The sequence below is a fragment of the Phalaenopsis equestris genome, unplaced genomic scaffold, assembly GCF_001263595.1.
Source record: "Phalaenopsis equestris unplaced genomic scaffold, ASM126359v1 Scaffold000417, whole genome shotgun sequence".
NCBI lineage: Eukaryota > Viridiplantae > Streptophyta > Magnoliopsida > Asparagales > Orchidaceae > Phalaenopsis > Phalaenopsis equestris.
In genome coordinates this window covers 39,272-63,191 of record NW_018164858.1, presented here as the reverse complement: position 1 = coordinate 63,191, position 23,920 = coordinate 39,272, and the positions used below count along the sequence as shown (strand labels likewise).

Below are 23,920 nucleotides of genomic sequence, written 5' to 3'. Positions count from 1 at the left end.
GGAAGTCGAAAAGGATAACGTGAAACCCTTCTTCGTCGGGCACGAGGAAGCCGGTGGAGTGAAGCCGAGAGATTCAACGGAGGGATGTCGTCAAAGCAAGAGAATCGCAGGGGCTTGCAGAATGATGGGAAGTCGAAAAGGATAACGTGAAACCCTTCTTCGTCGGGCACGAGGAAGCCGGTGGAGTGAAGCCGAGAGATTCAACGGAGGGAATACGGAGGGAATCGCCATGAGGCGAAACCCTAGCTCTGCAGCCCGCCATCCTTTATGTATCTATCTATCTATCTATCTATCTATATATACTTTCTTTAAGAATTAAATGATACATTTTTCTTTTGGCTTAATTGTTTCTTGTGAGCCTTGTAATTTGATTATACTATAATGTAACTATTCAATGCTGTTTTTGCAGCTTCTGCTGGTCGCTCTTATTACGATGACTGTGTTTTTCCGGTCAACAATGCATCACAATAATGTTGATGATGGTATTTTCTATCTTGGGGCATTATATTTTGCGACAATTATGATTCTGTTCAATGGGTTCACAGAAGTTGCATTGTTGATTGCAAAGCTTCCAGTGCTTTACAAGCACAGGGATTTGCATTTTTACCCTACATGGACATATGTACTTCCTTCATGGATCCTTAGTATTCCAACATCTTTCATAGAGTCTGCCATGTGGGTGGCAGTGACATACTTTGTGATCGGCTTTGATCCACATATTAGTAGGTATTATTTTCAATTTCTTTTGCAGTAATTATGATTGGGCCCTGTAATTTGGTGTATAAATGAGTTTATAATCTTAGCGATTTAACATGCAGATTTTTCAGTCAGTTCCTATTGCTCTTTTTCTTGCATCAGATGTCTTTGGCCCTCTTTCGTGTAATGGCAGCCTTGGGTCGCAATATTATAGTTTCTAACACCTTTGGATCTTTTGCTATGCTGGTTGTCATGATTCTTGGTGGATTTATCATATCTAGAGGTCAATGCATATCCATTTTGTTTGGGTTGCCTTTTACGTGCCTGACTGCATCTTCTTGGTCTTTTTTATTCCTTCAGTTGTAGTTTTCATCTGTTTTTTATTTTTTGCTTTTAACAGAAAGTATTCCAAGCTGGTGGATTTGGGGTTATTGGATTTCACCATTGATGTACGCTCAGAATGCTGGTGCTGTAAATGAATTCCTTGGGCATTCATGGGATAAGGTATATTCTTATATAATATATTAAGCCTTGGTTCCTGTTCAATATTTATATGTGTGTGTGTGTTGTGTCTGTTAATTCTGACCTGGCGGTATGAACCGGTAGAAAATAACTAATATATTCTATGATTTTTAATAGGAGCTATTTTTTCATGATAACAATTGTCTGAGTGTTTTTTTGAAAAGATTGCAAAGTAATCAACATGAATGGCTAAATCTTTGTTTACTTGGGAACTTAAAGATCTTAAAGAGGATGCAAGTGAACTAAAATGTTTGATAAACAGTTTGATATCTAGTCAGTTTTTTTCTCTTATGTTTTTATAGTCTCAGCTAATCAAGCCTAATAAAAAATAACGAAGCTTGATATATATTAATCCACTAAACCATGCTTTTTTATGTTTAATGCTTATAATCATTTGTTTTTCAACAAATGGTTTCAGCATCCATTGAAATCTTATCAACTCAATCGTAGATATGCTTAGCTTTGGTTGAATCTCTATATTCTTAGTCTTTTGAATGCATATTATCGTATCTCTTGAAATTCCATTAGTCTTTTGAATGCATATTATCGTATCTCTTGAAATTCCATTTGTTCACCTATTCAGGCCTATATTCCTGCATGGCTAGATATGTCCACAGAAATGACTCTCATTGATATTAGCACTACTGCTATGATCATTCGATTTTTCTCGCGCCGAAATCAATATTTTAGACCATGAAATCCTTAACCAATGAACTTTTGGTAGATTCTAGATGAACATTAAAGATATCTAAAAACTTTAAATTAGGACTAATATCACTATTTGTTGTATTTTTACTAGTTATATCCTACTCTAAGGTGGTGATGTATCTTCCATTTTTTTCTTCCCTAACCCCTTTTCCACTCATCTTAGTTGTCGGCTTGCTGTTAGCTTTTTCGGCCTTTGTTTTCCCTCATCAGTTGCAATCCCACGACCTTTCCCATTGTTGTCTGAACTTCCCCGCTTATTGCTGTACCACCTCCCAAACTTGCTACTCCACCTGCAAACCTACCTCCTAGACGCCCAACAAACCTTTTTGGCCACCCTAACTTGCTGCTTCTCCTCCAGTTCACCTTCCAACCCCTGTCGACTCTCTTCTGCATTCACCCTTGTTGCCCCAAGTCGCCAAATCCACCTCTCTGATCTCCACCTCCCTTGGACTACACCTTAGAGATGTTAGCTTGTGTCGTGTATGTTTTGTGTTAAATTTTTTTGTGTTGTTGTGTTGTAAATCTATCTCTACATTAATAAAAGTTTGTTCTGTGTGTTTCCACTGTTTTTTCTACTAGCTCCAGTATCAGTCATGTTGCACATGATTTTTGGCTATATGACACAGGAGCTTATCGGGATACAGTACTGTAACTGCTGCAATACAGGGGGGCGCGTTACTGTAGCTACTACAGTACTGCAGTCTCTTTTTCTTTGTCTTGTTTAACCCTTCATTTTATAGTACTTTCCTTGTCTACCTTCTTCATTTTCCATCATTTTTCTATTTATATTCCTTACATATTCTATCTATTATTCTTCATTGTATATAGGTGATGCTTGCTTTGGTTAGGGTCAGTTTTTGGTTTTCCTTATTTCATATTTTTGTTCGAACAGACGCCAGTGTCTGTTTTCTCCTTTGAGGGTTGTATCTGAGGGATTGGGTGTGCTCCGACTGTATCTCTTTCTCGAGGTGGTGATTGTTTTCCCACTCCTTTTCGCATTCTCCCACATCACTCCTGATCAAAGTATCTTGTTGCAGCTACCTACAACAGTATTTCGATTTCTGTTTTCTGCAGGCGCCAGCCTCCAAACAACCTCCCCCTTTCGGTGTTGCTGTCACCCACACCGCTCCTTGTTCCTGTTGTCTTAACCCTCCCACTGCGCCGCTGCTGCTCAGGACAGCCAGGGAACGCATCCTTCTTGTTGTCCCGCCCCTATCCACCCCAATTCCTCGCTGCCATCACCCAAGACAGCCACCATACTGCTGCCTCTACATTTTTACACCTTCCCCTCGCCGCCACTAGATTTCCTTTGTTGCCGCTACCCTTGCCAGCCATTCTGATTCGCCTAACCGACTTTCACAACCCTTGGGATACACTTTAGTGGTGTTCACTTATGTTGTATTATTGTATTTTCCCTTTCAATTGTGTTGGTTGTAACCAATTATTTATTTTAGTAATATTATTTGTTTTTCTGGTGTGGTTTAGGTTTACTTCGGTATCATTATAGTAATGGTTGATTGGCTTTCCATGAACATCTTAACTGTATCTTTCATCTCAACTTTAAGTTCCTTAATAGCCTTTGAATCCACATTTTCTCACATATTCTTAGATTAAGAGCACTATATTCATATTCCGCACTAATCTGAGAGAAAAACATGTATTTTTTACTTCTCCACGTGACAAGATTGCCTCAAATGTGTGAATAGTATCCAATAGTTGATTTCCTTTCAATTACCTCTCAAGCCCAACTAGCATTCGTGTATATCTCAATCTCATGGTTTTAGATCTTTTGAAGAGTAAAACATATCCATGAATCTTCTTCAAGTATTTCATGATTATGTTCATTACTTCCAAATGATCCTCATTTGAATTATTCATTTGTTGACTTGTTGCACTGACTGAGTATGTAATATCAGGTCTTGTGTGTGATAGGTGAATTAGTTTTCCCACAAGTCGTTAATGGCTTCCTTTATCAACATGGTTGCTTTCTTCACTTTTGTTAGCATTATTTGTTGGAATCCATGAGTGTGTCAGCAGATTTACACCCAAGCATACCAATTTACCTTAAAATAAGTTTAAAATATACTTTCTTTGAGATATGAAAATCTCTCCTTAGATCGAGACACCTCCATTCTTAGAAAAAATCAGAGATTCCCGAAGTTTTTGATCTGAAATTCTATTACAAGCATTTTTTATAGCTTGATAATTTCCTCTGAATCATCAATCATCAAAATAATAACATTTGCATATACTTTGAGAAAAAATAATTTTGCCTCTAGTATTGGATCTAACAAATAGTATGTGATTAGCTTGATATTGGTGATATCCATTTATAATCACAATCTTAGCAAACCTACCAAACCAAGTACGGGGATATTGCTTCAAGTCATATAAAGACTTCTTCAACTTGCAAAACAACCTGTTGTTCGATCTATTTTCCAAACCTAGAGATATAGTCATGTAGATTTCTTCATCAAGGTCCCCATTCAAGAAGATATTTTTGACATCCATTTGGTATAAAGGCCAATCCTGATTTACTACAAGAGGTTCCTGATGGTCAATCCCATATAACTGAGTGAAGCCCTTTGCTACTATTATGGATTTGAATCTCTCTATATTTTTATTTCCTTTCTATTTGATTATGAATATCCATTTGTAGCCTATAAGATTTTTTCCATGAGGCAACTCTGTTAGTGTCCTTGTTTTATTATTTTCTAGAGCCGAATTTTTTCCTCAACAACATGTTTCCATGCTAAAACTTTTAGAGCCTCTTGAATAGAGTTGAGAATCTGCACACTATGAAGATTTGTCATAAAATTTGTACGATGGTAACAATTTTCCATAAGCTACATATCTTTCAAGTTGATGATCGGTGCACCTTTGATCATGAAATAATGAATCCATACCATTATGATTATGAGATGGAGGAGTACTTGATTAAGATTCTTGATAGTTCCTCATCTGCATGATGTGCTCTATATGCTCAGTGGTCATTTTTTTCTCGTATCGACATGAATTTTTTTATCACTAGTGTCACGTTGAGGTGGAGTAATGACAATCCACACAATTTCAATAATTGAGTTTGGATCTTCAATCGGAGTCGGTTGAGTGGTAGGATTTGGTTCAATTGTTTAAGTGATTAGATTTGATTATGTTTTAGTCTCTTGGAGAAGGTCCCAACTTTAATGCTCTTGAATTCTCCCCTGAATTTCAAACTTGGGAAAATAAATTTTATTCTAAAAAAAGGGTGACATCAATGGAGTTATATATTTTTTTAGTAATTGGAAAGTAAAATTTATATCCTTTTTAGTTGGACGAGTAACCGAGGAAGATGCACCTGAGAAATTTGAGATCAAATTTAGTGTGGTGTTATTGGTGGATGTGAACAAATGCTGAACACCCAAAGACTTTCAATAGTAAATTAGAAGAAAAATAGTGGATATGAGGATAAAATTTCATGAGAACTTTACTAGGAATTTTGAATCCTAGGACATGATTAAATATTCTATTTATAAGATATGCAGTTGTGAGTATGGTTTCTTCCCAAAATTGTTTAGACACATGATTAAAGATCATAATGACACAGACCACTTCAAGTAAATGCCAGTTTTTTCGCTTTAACGTCCTCATTTTGTTGAGGAGTCCACACAAGAACTTATATGGATGATACTATGCTTGGAAAGACAAGGAGCAAGAATGAAATAAAAATATTCTTTAATATTATCAATTTTAAGAACTTGAATTTTATTTTGGAATTGAGTAAATTTCATGGAGTGAAAGGATTGAAATATGGTGGCGGTTTTAGATTTTTCTTTCCTAAGGAATGTCCCAAGTCAATTTATTATGATCATCTATGATTGATATAAACCATTGTACCCCATTTATTTATTTATTTATTTATTTATTTGTTACTTGGAAAGGTCCCTAGATATCACTGTAAATTACAACAAAAGGACGTGATAATTTGTATTGTAGTTTATAATATACTTGTTTGACATGCTTTGCGAGTTGACACGTTTCAGATTGATTAGAATGATTTTTTTTGATAAATTGATGTGAAAATATTTTTTCAATATAAGCAAAATTTAGATGACCAAAGCGATAATGCCTTAACATAACTTGACTTCAACTAAAACAATCTTGGAATTAAAAACTAGATTAACAGATGTTGTAGTAGACTTAGAAATGTAACTTGACTGATGAACTTATCTATCAATGAGATTATTTTTTTAGCAGATATGGGTCATCATGCATCTCATCATTGCTAATTACCTTCTTCGAATCCAGTCCCTAAAAATATCAAACAATTAAAATAAAATTTAATTACACATTTTAAGTCACGAGTAAATTTGTTGATTGAGAGTAGAATATGCAAAATAAAGTAGAGATGATGGTCCTTTGTCAATTCGATTAATTCATTTCTTGTTACTAGAGAGAATGAACTGTCTGTTGTTCGAATTGCAGAGTGACTGGTGCATAGGTTGTAATTCTTCAAGACATTGATATCACCTGTCATATATTCTATGAAGTTCCGGAGTCAACTATCCAAGGTTTTAGTATTTTTGTTTTGACCAATAAGAGCATGGGGTAAGATACCTTGGTGTGCCAACACACCGATCATTTGCTCAGTAGAAGATTATGTTACTGATCTATAACTGTAACCATGACCTAACATTTTCTACAATGCCTCAATTTGCTCTTTGGTGAATGGATTGGATTCTACATTACTGTTGGTTGTGGCAATTATATTTGTACGATTTTCCATATCATGTCTTCTATTGGATGACTTCCAATCTGTAGGTTTTACATGTAATTTCTAACATGTTTCCTTCACGTGATCAGATTTCTTACAATGATTGCACCACCATGATTGTTTCTGGGTTTTATTATTCTGAGAGCAGTTGTGAAGGCTGATGGTGTGATATAATTGTCAGTCACATTAACTTATTTTTGCCTTCCTCCATTCAAACTTCAGCAAATGCCTTCTGATTGGTAGGAAGGGGTTTAATTCTCATGATTCTCTCCTGACTTCATTTAGGACTTTATTGAGGCCAAGAAGGAATTCGATGGTCCTCTTTTGTTAAATAATTTTCTTATACAAGGCAAAGTCGTCAAGGCTTTTCCAAGAATAATCCTTATACGTGTCTAGTTGCAGCTAACAATGTGTGTGTTGAAATATTAACACTCAATTCCTCTTGTCGTAAATCATGTAATTTGGTCTCAATCTCAAATAATTTCGAGGAGTTTTTAGTTGCAGAGTAGGTCTCACATGCAAGTTTTCATAAATCCTTGACATTCTTATAGAGTGAAAAATTTTCTCCAATCTCCATGGTAATGAAATTTATCTACCATGACGTAACCAAGTGTTCGTCAGTTTTCCATGCCTGATATTTAGAGTTTATTATTTATGGAGCCAAAATTTCACCTGTAAGATTCCCATCTTTCCTTCATCTGTAGACATACATGAAGGTAGACTGTGTTCATTGAGGAACATTCTGGCCATGCAGTTTATGGATAGTCCTCTGAAGAAGAAGATGTGAGGCCATGTCGTGTTTGACCATGATGAGGTTGTGAAGCCGTAATGGTGAAGGCTTGATGCTCGAATGAAAGCGAGAAGAGTTCTCTTAGTTTAACTTTGCTTGACTGGACAAGAAAACATAAACTAGAGGAAGAACCCTTGGTTCGACTGCTCAGCTGGACAAGCGAACAAGAACTAGAGGGAGGACAAATTCATTACTCGGTGAGTGGTGGTCAGGCTGGCGACACATGTAGTGGTGGCTAGGGCAAGGATGAATTTTCTTGAGTGGCGACTAGTGTACAAGTCTCATTTGGATTCAAGAAGAAATAAGAGAGGATGATTCGTGAGTGGTTGCAAAACTTAATGGGTCATTCAGACAGAGCATTCTATTGAATGGTTTTGCAATCCATTCGAATGGATAAGATAAGTATTTCATTCGATGGATGAGGCGAGCGAGGGTTGTGCTCAAGTAGGAGACGACGTCAACCATGTGTCTGCGTACGAGCAACTTCACTTCGAGTCGACATTCAAACAAATTAAGTTTGTAGCTCTGATACCATGCTGTAATTCTGAAAAGAATTTTATTACTCACTCACTTTCATGCATTATACCTTGCTACATATATGTAATAATGAAAGGAAATCAAATAGGAATCCCTCCAAAATAAGAAAAGAACATAAGAAGGAAATATCTAATAGAAAAAATACAATTAGTGAAATATATTCTGAGGAAAGGAAACAAATTCTTAACTAATGCAGATTGGCACTTTTCAATAGTTTTGTTGCAATGCGGGTGAGTTTACTTGCAAATGTAGAAATCTAGAATTTAGTGATGGCAAGAAGTTTTTTTTTAATTTTTTAATTTGCTGTTTTGCTTTTGCAGACGGTGGGAAACAACAATCTATCTTTGGGGAAGATAATTCTGAAAAGTCATGGCATGTTTACTGAAAGTTATTGGTTCTGGATCGGTGCTTGTGCCTTGGTTGGCTATGCTGTCATACTCAACATCTTATTCTGTTTTTTCTTGTCCTGCCTCAACCGTGAGCTTTTTTCTTGACTTATCAGCTCTCTTTCATACCAGTCAGATCACTGAACTTCTTTTTTTTTTCTCATTTTAAAAGCTCTAGGAAGGCCACAAGTGGTTGTTCCCAAGGATGAACTTCATGAGAAGGGTGACAAGAAGAATGGCGAGACTATGATTGTTGAGCTAAGATCTTATTTACGATCAGATGCATTTGCAGGTGAGGTTTAGTTTGAACATTTTATAACAACATATAGATGGCCTCCACATGGTTGTAATGAGATTTATTAATTTTAAGGAAACAGATGATAGTTATGACAGAGCAGAAAACAAAGGTTAAGAGAAAAAATCCTTCGCACAAAACTTTACTGGTTTCACTAGAAATCAACCTACATCAAAGTGGTGAGGAGGCAAGGAAAATCTAACGCTCCTGCACCTATAAGTCAAAAAGTGTCACTAAACAGTTTACTTTTTTTCCTCCGACATAATTATCTCACGCTCTCTCTTCTCTTTGCTTCAACATTCCAGCCTCAATTTCCCTTATCTATTTGGTGGGTGCGACTGGAAGGTGAAGAGATGCTAGGGATAAACAATTTTTTTTTCCTTTCTTGTTCTTTCCTATTTCTCTCATTTCTAATTAGTTTATTTTCTATTAGGGGATCTTTATGTAAGTTGTATTCTGATTTTTTTTATTTTTAACTTGAGTTTATGTATTTCGATAGTTCGATCTCTAATTTTTTGCTCTTTGGAGTGTTGTATCTTTTTCCTATTGCCAGTGGTGTGCTGTATGGTTCTTCGGAATAGGTGGTGAACCTCCTGGTCACCTGTTTTATCCTTCGAAGATTCATTTGAATTTGGATTTAATTTAGATAGATGGGGTATAATTATAGTTTTAGAAAATAATGTTTAATTTTGAAAAGTAAAACCGAGCGGACCTCCCATATTTGATAGTTTAAGAGTTCGAGCGTGATACCACAAGTAGTACACTATCCCGAAGGATATGCATACAACTTGTTGGCAGACTTAGCCACCTAAACTAAAAGATTTGTGATATCCGTTTGGTCCGTGAAACTTTTTTAATAAGCCGACAAGTTCCCCTATTTAATATAGGAGATTAAATAGGGTTTATTTTAAGCTGGGTTCTTAAGTTCCCTATAGAGTCAAACCCCTATAGTTAATTACATTTTAAATAATTGAAATCACTTAAAAAGACTCTTGATTAAGATCAGTGGTTTTGCCTTCAAGATTATAAAGTTTAAGTTTTTAAGGATAAAATATGAGGCAATCAAGGGGGGGGGGGGGGGGGTAACTGTTATTTTCAGGAGTCAACAGAGTGAAAGGTAGGGGATATCACAGATCAAGGGAGAACCCCGACGACTGCCCAACTATCCTACGATTTGACCTTAACTCTAAAGAGACATCTTACACCTCGTCGTCGTGGTCTTGATCGGCGCCCTCCGTCCGCTTGCTTCCATGCTCCGCTTCTTGGAAAGACCACTCTAAGCTTCTTAGCAGATGGATTATAAGTTCAGTGTTGTGGTGTGTATAAATGTACAATTATTGGGTCAGTGGCTCGCTACAGGGTACCTCCTAAACTAGGTGTTCTACTGGCCTCTAACCTAAGTCCCCTGCAAGTCTGTAAAAACAACATGAGTTATAAAAGGAAACATGCTACGAAACGCAATAAACAATAAACATTAATATTGCATGCATGAACTATGTGTATATGCAGTAGCAAAAGTAAACGATGTAAACTTAAAAGAAACCTGTATACCTGACGGGTCGGCGGCTTCTGAAAAGACTAAAAAAAAGTGGCAGAGGACCCACAGTAACTCGAAGAAAACTGTCGAAAACACGAGGAAAATTCGGAGAAAATCACAAATGCTTTACAAAGATTTCGATAAAATTGTTGGGCAACACGTAAAAACCTGAAGAAAGAAAGAAAGTCGTAAGCATTTGGGTCGGGCTAGCCTCAGAATTAGGTATTCTCGAGGGACTCCGAAGGCAACTATCGGTCACCTATATGTATAGAACTCAACATTCAACTAGAAATGTGTCATGCTATACCAACTTAAGAGAACACTCTTTAGCCCAATACCGACGATTAAGAAGTGGACAATTGAATTGTGTTATTTAAAACTTATATTTTAGCATGCATATAGGCTTCATGCATACAAGAAAAGTAGTGTCAATTTTAGTAGCTAAAATACTTTAGAAAATAGTGTATCATCGTATTTGTTCTTATCATATCTTTTTTTTTTTTTATAAAATATGATTGTCCACAAGTCGATCGAACTGTCGGGCCGGGAGCACCAACAACTTAAGAAGGCAATGGTGCCCTACTAGCCTGGTTAGACTTTGTGTGATAGAAATGTACCGCTTAGACTGAAAGGAAAATTTTATAAGATGATGGTGAGACCTGCAATGCTCTATGGCGCTAATGTTGGCCTTTAAAAGAGAAGCACAATACTAAGTTAAGTGTTGCTGAGATGAGAATGTTTAAGCGATGAGTGACTTTTCACTTAGAGACAAAATGCGAAATGAATATATCCATGATAGGGATGGTATAGCTCCAGTGACAGACAAAATTAGAGAGAGTCGTCTTAGATGGTTTGGTCACATTAAACGTCGACCATCTGATGATCTGATCAGGAGAGTAGATGTTTTAGATTCGACTTATGTTAAGAAAGGCAAAGGTAGACCTAGGAAGACTTGGGCTTATTGTATAAAAAATTATCTTAATTTATTAGAACTAAATGAAAATATGACGCTAAATAGGACGCTATGGAGATTAAGGATTCATGTATTCGGCCCCACGTCGTGGGATTAAGGCTTTGTTGTTGTTGTAATGAAAATTAAATTCACGAAAATTTTAAAGAATAACGAACTCTGTCATGGAATTGGTCCTAATTCATTGAATCATAGGTAAGTTCTTAGGATTTAAGCCATGATGAAATCTCCAAATTTTTTGTTGAATTTGTTAAAACCATAATTCATTTTAAAATCCTTGAAATTAATCCATAAGCCTACTATTGAGGGGTATAAATACATAAAAGAACTATTTTATTATTCATTGATGATAATAGATTGTGTTTAAGTTTTCATCTAACTTTTTTTGTTTTAGGGTTTTGGATTTTCCTTCTATAAACAGAGAATTATCGTAAATTTGACTAAATTCATGAGTTCCTCACAATGACTTGGTCTCTAAGCCCTCAAAATGCCGAAGATCCAATGGCCGATGATCTGTCGTCAACCAAAATAACAGGAAAACGATGAATAAAGGGAAAAGGTGAAGGAAGATCCAAGAAATAAATGGAAGTATGGAGAGAGAGAGAGAGAGGGAGAGAGAGAGAGAAGAATGACTTAGTCTCACCCTTTGCTCATCTAACCTTGTCTGCTTCCTCATTTTGTTTGCTAAACACTCTCAAAATGCAAATGTGGCTAGCAGTTTCGTTGATGGAAACCACCCACCACTTTTTTCTCGTCCAGTTCAGTTATCAGGGAGAGGGTAGCAACTACTCTTCCATCCCATTTGGCAAAGCCTGACTATATTTTATTCTGGTTCATTTAGTAAATTTTTGTTGATCCACCTGCAGTATATCTGGTGTTGTGTTTTCTATTGTCCAACCTAAAATGCTTCTTTGTTTACCCCAATTGGTATATTTCTTTCTTCGTGCTGCAGAAATGGGTGGCAAGGAACACAAAGGAATGGTCTTACCTTTTGAGCCCCTTACCATGTGCTTTAGCAATATAAATTATTTTGTGGACGTACCTGTGGTAGGTCCAAACCTCTGTATTTCTTATGGATGCAAATAGAAGATCTATTTAAGATGTCTTTATTCTTATACAGTACTACTAGCAGGAACTGAGACAAGAAGGCATTTTGGAAGATCGATTACAGTTGCTCGTAAATGTAACTGGGGCTTTCAGGCCTGGAGTCCTTACGGCTCTTGTTGGAGTGAGTGGTGCTGGTAAAACCACCCTCATGGATGTTTTAGCTGGGAGGAAAACTGGAGGTCTCATAGAAGGAGATATAACTATCTCTGGATATCCTAAAAACCAGAATACTTTCGCAAGGGTCTCTGGCTATTGCGAACAAAATGATGTTCATTCTCCTTGCATGACTATTGTAGAGTCACTTTTATTCTCAGCATGGCTTCGGTTAGCATCACATGTTGACCAAGAGACTCAAAAGGTAAAATTTTATCCTTTGCAATGTAGTTTGCTTTTACAGAATTGACTTTTAAATATAAATAACAAGAATGGTTTTATGCAGCTCTTTGTGGAAGAAATTATGGAACTAGTGGAGCTTAACACATTAAGAGGTGCACTTGTTGGTTTGCCAGGAATTAATGGTTTGTCAATAGAACAGCGCAAACGATTAACAATTGCGGTGGAACTTGTTGCAAATCCTTCCATCGTTTTCATGGATGAACCAACATCAGGATTAGATGCCAGATCTGCGGCCATTGTGATGAGAACTGTTCGGAATATTGTAAATACAGGGCGGACAATTGTGTGCACAATTCATCAGCCTAGCATAGATATTTTTGAATCTTTTGATGAGGTTTTCCATCTTTGCTTTGTTTCATAATTGATAGTTAATTGCAAAGATTTGTATTTCTTTATAATTATAAATTGTGCATTTCACAGTTCCTTTTTCCACTATTATAGTTTTAAAATTTTAGTCCCCAATACTTGTTTTGTATTTCATTGTTGTACCAAAATGTACCCTACTCATGTTTTGTTGGTCAACTCCATTTGTATTCTTATGTCTCGTTATTGAAGGAGTTATGAATTTATAAGCATTTGCTAAAGGATGCATATTATATTGTAGTAATAATATAAATTCTTACTGTCTTTATTTCATAGCTTTTGTTCATGAAGCGTGGAGGGGAACTTATATATGCTGGTTTGTTAGGCCCGGATTCTTGTAAGCTAATTGAATTCTTCGAGGTATGTTTTTCAAGTATCATTAAGTTTCTAGTTTCAAATAAGCAAATTATCTTCTTGATTCATTAAAAAATTTCTGGACGGAAGTGCTGTTTTTGTTGTGCTCATGGGAAGTGGTACTTTTTGTCTAGGCAATACCTGAACTTCCTAAGATCAAGCATGGTGAAAACCCTGCAGCTTGGATGCTTGAAGTAACAAGTCCTTTGATGGAAAATCATCTTGGCGTGAACTTTGCAGACTATTATCGAAGTTCGAAACTATTCCAGTATGTATGGTCTTTCAAAGATCGTGCCTTCCTTCAAGCTTTTTTTTATCTAATTTTGTTAAACTTTTAGACAAAACAAGGAGTTGGTGGAAAATCTTAGCAAGCCTGAAGATGGTACTAAAGAGTTGAACTTCCCAACAAATTACTCACAACCATTTGTTTCCCAGTATCTTGCCTGCCTTTGGAAGCAGAATTTGTCTTATTGGAGAAACCCACAGTATACTGCAGTTCGATTCTTCTACACTATCATCATCTCATTGATGTTTGGTACAATCTGTTGGGGTTTTGGTTCAAAAAGGTATTTACATGGACACCTACCATTTTTATTCTGCTGCCCATCTGTGAATTCTGTCACATGGCGTTAATAAAGCATCCTATTTGATTCAGTTTAGTTAAATCAACCATGAGTATTATGAATGGTTTCATTTAGCTAAGATACTATCATCACGTTTTAATTTTCTTTTGGTAATGCCTAGCATATGATCTTCGCTAAATGCAGGGGAACTCAGCAGGATATCTTCAATGCTATGGGATCTATGTATGCTGCAGTACTGTTTATTGGAATTACTAATGCAACTGCTGTTCAGCCTGTGGTATCCATTGAAAGGTTCGTCTCATACCGAGAAAGAGCAGCTGGAATGTATGCTGCATTATCTTTTGCATTTGCCCAGGTTTGACCCATTTCTTAATCTTAAAATTGCTTGTGAATCTTCATATGAGCTAATTAATAGCCAACTTCTTTTTGTGGTCAGGTTTCCATCGAGTTTCCTTATGTTCTTGTACAGACACTTATCTATGGTACCATATTTTATAGCATGGCATCATTTGAATGGACAGTGCTGAAATTTTTCTGGTATTCGTTCTTTATGTACTTCACTTTGTTGTACTTCACATTTTTTGGCATGATGACCATAGCAATCACACCTAGTCATCTAGTGGCACCAATCATTGCTGCTCCATTCTATACTCTGTGGAATCTCTTCAGTGGATTCATGATTACACGAAAGGTATAAAGCATATTACCTAACTTTTATATATTCTTTAATGCTTAAGCAAAATTTATGGTGTTAATCTAGACTCTCTAATAATGGAACATATTTTGTCGGATGTGTACAGGACATATTTTGTCACAAGCCAGCCTCGATAAATGTCGAACACATAATCTACTCATCCAATTATAATACACATCCCAAAATAATAAATTTTAATTTAAAATATGATTTATAAATAACTCTAGCCATATGTTCTTTTTTTTTTTTTTTAATATGTTACTTGAATAAAGTAATAGCTTTTCAATACTAATGCAATTTTTCTTATTTTGCTTAGATTTTTTTTTATTTTTTAGTTTTTGAATTTTTTTGTGAGTATACATTTTTTCAACTTCAAATTAATAATATATAATATTATATAAATATTTTTTAATTGAGGTTATGGTATTTAATAATGTTAAATATAATTTACTTCATGTGTTATTGAAATAAATTTATTATTATATGAATTCATTTCATATTTATTTAATGAGTGTTATTGTATAATTTTCTTAATTTTATAGATTATATTAGCTAGCATTCATTTTTTGGTTATATTTATTTTAATTAAAATATGCTTGATTTTTGTACCACATTATGTTTTTGCCATCCTGTTTGTATTAGTGTTTCTACTATTGATGATAGTGGCAGCGGGAATGCATTTTCAATAGTAGTTGCCAACAACCACCGAGAAGGGCAAATTTGATTAAGAAACACCATTTTCACTTCTGTGGAATTTATTGCTTGATTCATGCCCCATGTAGAACTACTACATCGCAATAATCTCATATGAGACTTTGTCATGATCTATCCCGAAAGCCGTAAATGGCTAGATGAGAATAGAAGATCAAATCAAAAATTTAAGAAGATTCATAATATCATTCAAATGTTCAATCTTCTATTGTTAAAACATCTAATCAAAACATACAATTTTAATTATAATTTTATCACAAAATGAACTTTATTTCTGAAGTACATTGTTACAAAATACAAGTTAATATACATGCTCACTAATTAATCTTTAGATGTTATCCTTTTGTTGTAAACGAACTTTTTTTTTCACCTGTTAAAAATAATGGAGACTTTCCTCGATGTATTAACTATTGTGTGAGTTAAACAATTCAGTTGTTAATTTTATTTCTAAATTATAGTAATTCATAGAATAATTTATATATGCATGCTAATGATTTTATGTAAATCGTAACGCATCGCATTATCAAGAGCATAATTTAAAAAATGCATTTGTAACTTTCTCAATGGTGAAACAATGAATCCATCATTTAGCAGTTTTTTATTCTTTTTATTTTTTTTTTTGAGAATTTTATACATCACCTTATAGTATGATACGCCCAATAAGAGCATTTTCTATATGTATACCACTAAAATCACATTCATCTCAATTGCCTTGTTCAGCTTAACCTTTTGCTGTATGTAATTAGTTTTTGTTCAAGTACAAATCTCCCCAGCTTGTAATATCTAACTACATCTTTCAACATATGAAAGCATTTTTTCCCATATAAAATATGCTCTTTGCATTTTTCTCATCATGCATTTCCTTAAAGTAATAATTTTTGCCTATCATATCATGATATAATTGTTAGAGGTTGAAATGTGAAGATCATTAAGTAAAATTCATATTATAATCAACATTTTGTGTGAGAAATAAAATCAATTGGAACACTTTGTCACACTCTGCCACTTTCAAAGAAATTGGCAAGACAACCATGAGATGAAATATTCTAGAAAAGACCAAATGGAGGAGCACAATCCAAGTAACTCTAGAAGACTCCACCACTTTCTAGAGAATATTAGAATGAAAAGCTCCAAAGATCTAGGGCTATGTATGTAAGAGAATGGTGTAGAACTATCTAGAAACTAGGTTATTCTAATGTAATCTAGAAGATTCTCTTAGACTTAGAGAGGACTGTAAATGGAAATCTCTCCCCCTCATTTAAATCCATCCAAGGGTTCCAAGCATTCAAGTGTTGTAATTACTCTTTCTTAGTGAAGTGTTTATTTCTCCAATACTTCTTCCTAATCTACTTCCTAGAATGCTTTCTGCTTACAAGTCCAAGCTTTGTGAGAGTTTAGCTGATTAGTGCCAATGAAGAGTACTAAAGCTGCACTGGTGACTTGAGATAAGTTAATCCGTGATAGTTGGTATTAGGGCCTTGATTTGAAGGTATGACAATAAAACATCAAATAGCACATAATGAAGTCGGAAGTCACTATTGTGAAATCATCTCAACAAGGGCAAGGTCGTCAGGAGCAACGAGATCCAGTTGCATCCAAACCACATGAGAGGTCCAAGGAGATCATGCACGGCTTTGATTCACGTCTTGCTCGGGTGGAGGAGGCAATGAATGGCATGGAGACCCAGATAGAGGACCTTGGCTAAAAGGTTAATGGAATCGAGGAGGAGGACATCTCAATTCATTCGACGATCATAGGCGTGATGCTCCAACTGGAGGAGCCCTTAAGGGACCAAATGACAAAGATGTGGAAGGACTTGATGGAGGGAGTTCTAGGAGATACGAAGGGACTATGAAGACAAGATGAATGACGTACGTGCTAGTTTGGAGGAGATGCGTGGAGATATTTTGCTATGCAAGAGGACACTAACAACATCTACCAGCCATCATACCTTTGAAGCCAATCGTTTTGAAGTGACATAATCAAAATAGTCAACTCAGCAGCTAGGCCAATCCATGGAGTAGTCAAAGGTGTGTCGGAGATTGTTCAGGTACGCTGAATTTCTCCATCATTCCTATGAATGATTTCAAGTTAGTCGTTGGTCTAGAATTCTTGGATCAAGTGAGAGCGTTCTCAATAACATTTGTCAATAACATGTGCTTCATGGAGGGCAACCAAACTTGCCTAGTACTGACAGTATGGACTAGGAAGCTAGAAACCAAAATGCTATCGGTCATTCATTTCAAGAAGGGCATCCGACAAGAGGAGAACTACATGGCTATTCTTTATGACTCTGATGAAGAATTGAAGCCCAAAGAAGACATGTCAAGGGAAGTGGTAGCAGTATTTGAGGAGTTTAAAGATGTTTCATCACCGGAATTACTAAACGACTACGACCAAGAGTGGAGATCGATCACCAGATCGAGCTGGAGCCACCTCTAGAGCTGTTAGAGCTACGCAAATAATTGGAGTTGCCAGAGGCAGGATTCATCCGACCATCTAAAGCCTCATATGGTGTCTTAGTTCTATTTCAGACAAGGAAAGATGGTTCCCTACGCATGTTCATAGACTACCGGCCTTTAAACAGAATTATTGTTAGGAACAAATACCCAATTCCTCTCATCGTCGACTTTTTTGATCAACTGGTCAGTGCAACATACTTCTCAAAATTGGATCTCCGATCAGATTATTATCAAGTGAGGATAACAGAAGTGGATGAACGGAAGACCACTTGTGTGACCGAGTATGGATCGTTTGAATTTTCGCCTATGCCTTTCGGGCTAACCAATGCTCTTGCTACATTATGCACCTTGATGAACAAACTATTCCTACCATAAAAGAGCTAAAAGGAATCATTAGTATGGATTGTTAGGAACATAGTTCTTGCTACACTATGCCTTTCGGGCTACCATTATTGTTGCCTGTCTGGATGGCATAGTGGTGCATAACAACACACTTCAAGACCACCTGAGACATCTCCGAGAAGTATTCAAAGTGCTAAAAGGAAATAAGTTATACATCAAGAAAGAAAAATGCTCATTTGCCAAAAAAAAAGTGATATTCTTAGGGCATAAGATAAAGGATGGAAAGCTTATGATGGAAGAAAGCAAGGTCAAGGCCATCTAAGATTGGGAGCATCCTACTAAGGTATATGAGCTAAGATCCTTTCTGGGGCTTGTAAACTACTAGCGACGATTCATAAAGGGCTATTCTGCAAGAGTTGCTCTGTTGATGGACCTACTAAAAAAAAATAAGTCATGGGAATGGAATAGCAGGTATCATGAAGCATTTGAAGTTTTCAAGAAGGCAATCAGTGAAGAGATATTAAGGCATATGAAGTGCACACTAATGCATCTGACTTCGCTATAAAGAGAGCTCTCATGCAAGACGAACATCCAATTGCCTATGAAAGTCAGAAACTTATTGAGACAGAGTGTCGCTACATAGTCCAGGAAAAGGAGATGACGCTATCATAATTGTCTTAGGGTATGGAGACACTATCTACTCGGCTCTGAATTCATGGTCATGACAGATAATTTTGCCACCAGCTACTTTCAGACCCAGAAGAAATTCGGTCTGAAGCAGGCAAGATGGCAAGATTTCTTGGCAAAATTTGATTGTATCTTAAAGTATAAACCACTAGTGTAGTAGCAGACACACTAAGTCGAAAAGCAGAACTTGCAAGCATTTCACAAGTCTCCAGCTCTCTCATAAGCAAAATCAAGGAAAGATTAAACTCTGTTCTACAAGCCCAAAGTATTATTGCTCTACTGAAGGAAGGAAAAACCGGAAAGTTCTAGATAGATGAAGATGGCATCTATATATTAAAGGCCGACGCATCTACATATCAAGGTGGTGCAACTTAAGAAAAGAGCTAATCAAAGAATGTCATGACTTTTTATGGGCAGGACATCCAGGTATGAAGCGAACCCAGCACTTCTAAAAACAAATTATTATTGGTCAGGGATGAAGAATGGGGTAGAAGAATATGTTGTCTTGTATGCCAACAGGACAAAGTTGTCCTTCAACAACCAGGGGGGTTGTTGGAACTACTACCTATCCCTTGAAGACCATGGGAGAGCGTCTCTATGGACTTCATCTCCAGCTTGCCAAAATCAGATGGATTTGGAAGTAGCATAGTCGTGGTGGATGGGTTCAACAAGTATGCAACATTCATTGTTGCTCTCACCGACTGTACTGCCGAAGAAGCTGCAAAGCTCTTTCTGTGCAACATGGTAAAGCTCTGGGGAATACCACAAAGCATTATCAGTGATCGTAATCCTCGCTTTCACTGGTAGATTTTGGACCGAACTATTTAAGATGTTGGGGTTAGATCTAAACTTTTCTACAAACTTTCATCCTCAATGTGGTGGACAAACCGAGAAGATCAATGCCCTCTTAGAGCTATATTTGCGTCACTATGTGAGCGCAAATCAACAAAATTGGGCCAAATTGCTTGATGTGGTGCAATTCTCTTTCAATTTACAAACAAGCCAAGCCACCAACAAGAGTCCTTACAAGATAATCATGGGAAAGCAACCCACAACTCCCCTCTCCCTTATAACCAACTATGAAGGAAAAAGTCCAACAACCTTCAAGTTTGCCAAGGGAATGAGCAAAGGGAGCTAGCTCAAGCAACATTACACAAAGCTACAAGGAGGATGAAGAATTGAGAAGACAAAAAGTGGAGGCATATCAAGTTTAAAGGAGATCTAGTCCTTGTAAAACTTCTACCCCAACAATTCAAAACATTTCAAGAGGTACATAAAGGGTTGATTGGAAGATACGAAGGACCTTTTGAGGCAATGAAACAAGTGGGAAAGGTTTCTTAGAAAATTAACCTTCCACCAAAATTAAAGATACATTCAGTCTTTCGTGTAAGCATGTTGAAGCCCTATCATGAAGACATGGAGGACCCTTTAAGGGACCCTTTAAGAGGGATTTCCACAAGTGAGCGTCTACTATCGTAATCACTTCATTTGTTAAAGAAGTTGAAGAAATACTGACTGACAAAGTGATCAAACGACTAGGGGTGCAAAACTACATGCACTCACTGATTTGTGAGATAGAGGTTTCAAATTTGAGACAAGCTTGCAATGCTTTAGTATACTCTTTGTATGAAGCTCATGAGTTTATAATAAACTTTATGCCCTGATATAATCACCAAAATTGTATAGAATAAACTCTAAAAAATTAAGAAAAATAAGAAGGTAAATAAGGAGAGCAGATGACTCCATGTTGCCTGTAGTAATTGGGGTGGCCTCTCTGCACATGAAATTCTTTTACTCAAATTAAACCCTTGCTTATGATTAGCTCAAAGTTATTTGATTTGATCTTGAGCTGAGTTAAATTTAGCCATCAGTTGGTTTGTCTCATTTTTTATTAATGCCAAGAAAGACTTTTTCACTGCACTTAAACTCATTCAGCGAAAAAAGAAAAGCATGGTCTGATTTTGATCAATTTTCAATTTCTGATACAAATTCTTAGTCTACATGCATAGCTACACTAATGCATGTTCATGTGTTCATAGATGCAAACCATAGATGCATACATAATTAAGTCAAATCTTAATTGTTTTTCTTAATGTATGATGAATATAGATTCCATTATGATCTTGAGCTAGCTCTATCCAATCAATACTTGGCTCAATGCCAGTTTGATTATGAACCAGGCTTTGCTTGTTAATGGCTGGTTCGTTTCAATTTGGGCCAATAGCCAATTCGATTTTTTAGCAATCTTTGATAAAGCCAAATTCATAAGCTAACCTTTGCCCGTGATGGAATGAAATTGGCTCGTCTGCATCTTAAATTTCAATAACCTTCAAATTAGTATGTATTTTCTTAGATGCTCGTTGGACATGATAACATTTTTGCTATCGAAGCTTCTTTCATAAATTTTGGATGCTTTTCACAGAGGATTCCTGGATGGTGGAGATGGTATTACTGGGCTAATCCAGTATCATGGAGCTTATATGGCCTTCTCACTTCACAGTTTGGGGACATCGAGGAACCCGTGATACTTGCAGACGGAGTTCGTTCAATAAGTGCTAAAGTTTTTCTCGAAAACTATTTTGGTTTCAGAAATGATTTCTTAGGTATTGCGGCAATCATGGTCGTCGGCTTCTGCGTGATCTTTGCACTCGTGTTTTCTGTTGCAATCAAATGCTTAAACTTCCAAAAAAGATGAAGGCCTTGGAAAACATGGTTTTCTTGATAATAAGCTCCAATGGAATCCAGAAGGGCAGAAAGATATATACATAATAACATATCCTTGTTTAAAGTGTGCAGACTATTTTTTAATGACATGACTTGTGATTCTGTGTGTTCCCCATTTGCAATATCAGATAAATGCTTACGCTGTATTGAGTTTTTTGTCATGAAATTTTGCTTCTTCCAGTTAAAACTATGTTGCTGGCCCCAACCATAAGTTCATGATGATATCTGCTCACAAATAGAAAGATATGCGCATTCCTCTCTAAGCCTGTTTAACTTTCCACCATCTGCGTTCTGCATCATATTTGTCATGTGTGTTATGTTTTTGATTGAAGATGGACATAAATAATTAGTCATATGCAATAGAAAGTGTGCTGGAATCATAAAAGTTGTGAATTGGGATATTAGGATGTGAGATCTATTCGTTCTGACATTGGGAAATGCAAACTGAGTCCACCCTTTTCAATTATCACGTTTGATTTGTTTTATTGTTGCAAATATGAATCTAACATTGTGGCAGTTATTTTTTTTATTATTTTTTGTGTGTTTTCCAGTCTAAAGTTGCTTCCATAGAATCACAGTCCAGCAAATCTTAAATTTTTAGGAATTTGTTGTTCTTAAACATAGCCAAAATTTCATATATAAGTTAAAATATCGATCAACTCAATACCCCAGTCATTCATACCGTAATTTTTAGTCTAAACCTAAAATTTTCAAAATTTAACTGTTCTAAATACACCAAAATTTCACCTTGATACTGCAACCAATATCTAAGCATTCGACTAATTTTGATTTGCAATCTTACATCTGCCAGAAGCCTATTGGGGAAGAAAGGATGTCATGCAGCTGAGGAGAAACTCTCATCTTAATGTCTAGGAATTTATTATGGAGGATATGTCCTCAAACTGAAACAGAGATTTATCACCTTTGAGAGGAGACACTTAGTCACAATCATAACTCGGCATATCGAGAGGTGTAGTGAATTTATTCCACTAGAAAATTTGCAGTGATGAAGAATTAATATCCAAGTGATTTTGCATGGAACATTAAACAAAAAGTCATAATAATGGAATGAAAATGGATTTATTAAATTTTGATGGTTGCATGGATTTAGACGAATTCATTGAATGAATCCAATTAGTAGAACAAATCTTTGAGTACAATGTCATTCCAACTGGAATAATGATAAAACTAGCCGCCAACAAATCAAAGAGTAGTGTCTCTATGGTCGAAAAATTTTAAGCGCCTACACCAACATGAGAGAAAAATTAAAATGTTAACCTGGTCTAAAATGAAAACAGAGATGGAATGCAAATACATTCCCTTGCATTACTAGCAAGATATGTTCATTAAACTCCACCACATATATTAGAGAGATTCTTGAGTACACAATTGAATTTGATCAACTCATGTTAAAATATGAGTTGGTGGAAACAGATGAGCACACAAAAGCGAGTTATAGGTCATTTTTTTGGAATGTGGTGCAGATGATTTGTATGTCTCTACTCGATGTACAGACCCTAGCTTAGAAGATGAAAAATCAATTATATCACTAGGTGACAACCACACCTTACAAGCAGAGTTTAATCTAAAGATCAGATAACAAAAGCACACATAGTGGAGCATTCTAGCGGATCTTGCTTGAGTAAAAATTAATTTAGGGTGGAGAAAAAGTAGTGAACTTTAACACTTCCAAACTTTCCTAACAAAAAAGTGCCTCAAGTATCATAGTATTGAGCATATTGTGTCTCTTTACCTAAGCGGAATGGAAATTTTTTTTACTGAGAAGGTAATAGTTTATGAAATGAACAGTTACGCAAGAGAGATTGATGACGTAAGAGAAGATTCCTAATTTTTGCTAATGAGGAAGATATGTTAGTGATTCAAGATGAACCCAAGAGAGATCACAACATAATTTATATTGATTGTCCTAGAAGATAGTGTATTTGAAAAGTCATAACTTCAAATGGGGCAGCCCTTGTTGAAGGAGTTGTTAGATACCATGGTAGAAAATTTATCTTTTGGGTGGTTGCCAATATAAGTGGTTTAGCATGTCATAGATTTTATTCTGGGGTTGTTTTCTTTATACATATTTGTTTATTGGATGCGCCCAATCAAGTACGAGAAGTGGAAAAAGTAAATTATATATTTGATGGCTCAGGGTTTGGTTCATGCGAATGCCCATCTATGTTTAATTCCAGCTCTGATTGTGGTAAAAAAAGAATGGATACTTATTGTATCATGAATGCCCATCTATGTTTAATTCATTGTGGTAAAAAAAGAATGGATACTTATTGTATCAAGG

The 23,920-nt window shown here is 36.0% G+C and overlaps 1 protein-coding gene across 1 annotated transcript in view; it reads left to right on the top strand.

Annotated features, from left to right (window-relative positions):
- The window catches only part of LOC110027148 (ABC transporter G family member 31-like), a 42,546-nt gene extending 20,827 nt beyond the window's left edge, over window positions 1–21,719 (top strand). Inside the window, 15 exon segments of the mRNA XM_020728459.1 lie at window positions 410–726; window positions 819–979; window positions 1,097–1,200; window positions 8,327–8,483; window positions 8,565–8,684; window positions 12,147–12,241; window positions 12,327–12,659; window positions 12,741–13,031; window positions 13,337–13,420; window positions 13,549–13,682; window positions 13,753–13,980; window positions 14,182–14,353; window positions 14,435–14,689; window positions 21,317–21,524; window positions 21,527–21,719. Coding sequence (XP_020584118.1) covers window positions 410–726; window positions 819–979; window positions 1,097–1,200; window positions 8,327–8,483; window positions 8,565–8,684; window positions 12,147–12,241; window positions 12,327–12,659; window positions 12,741–13,031; window positions 13,337–13,420; window positions 13,549–13,682; window positions 13,753–13,980; window positions 14,182–14,353; window positions 14,435–14,689; window positions 21,317–21,524; window positions 21,527–21,663 — 2,796 coding nt within the window. The 3' untranslated portion in view covers window positions 21,664–21,719.
- Window positions 21,720–23,920: the final 2,201 nt, after the last annotated feature.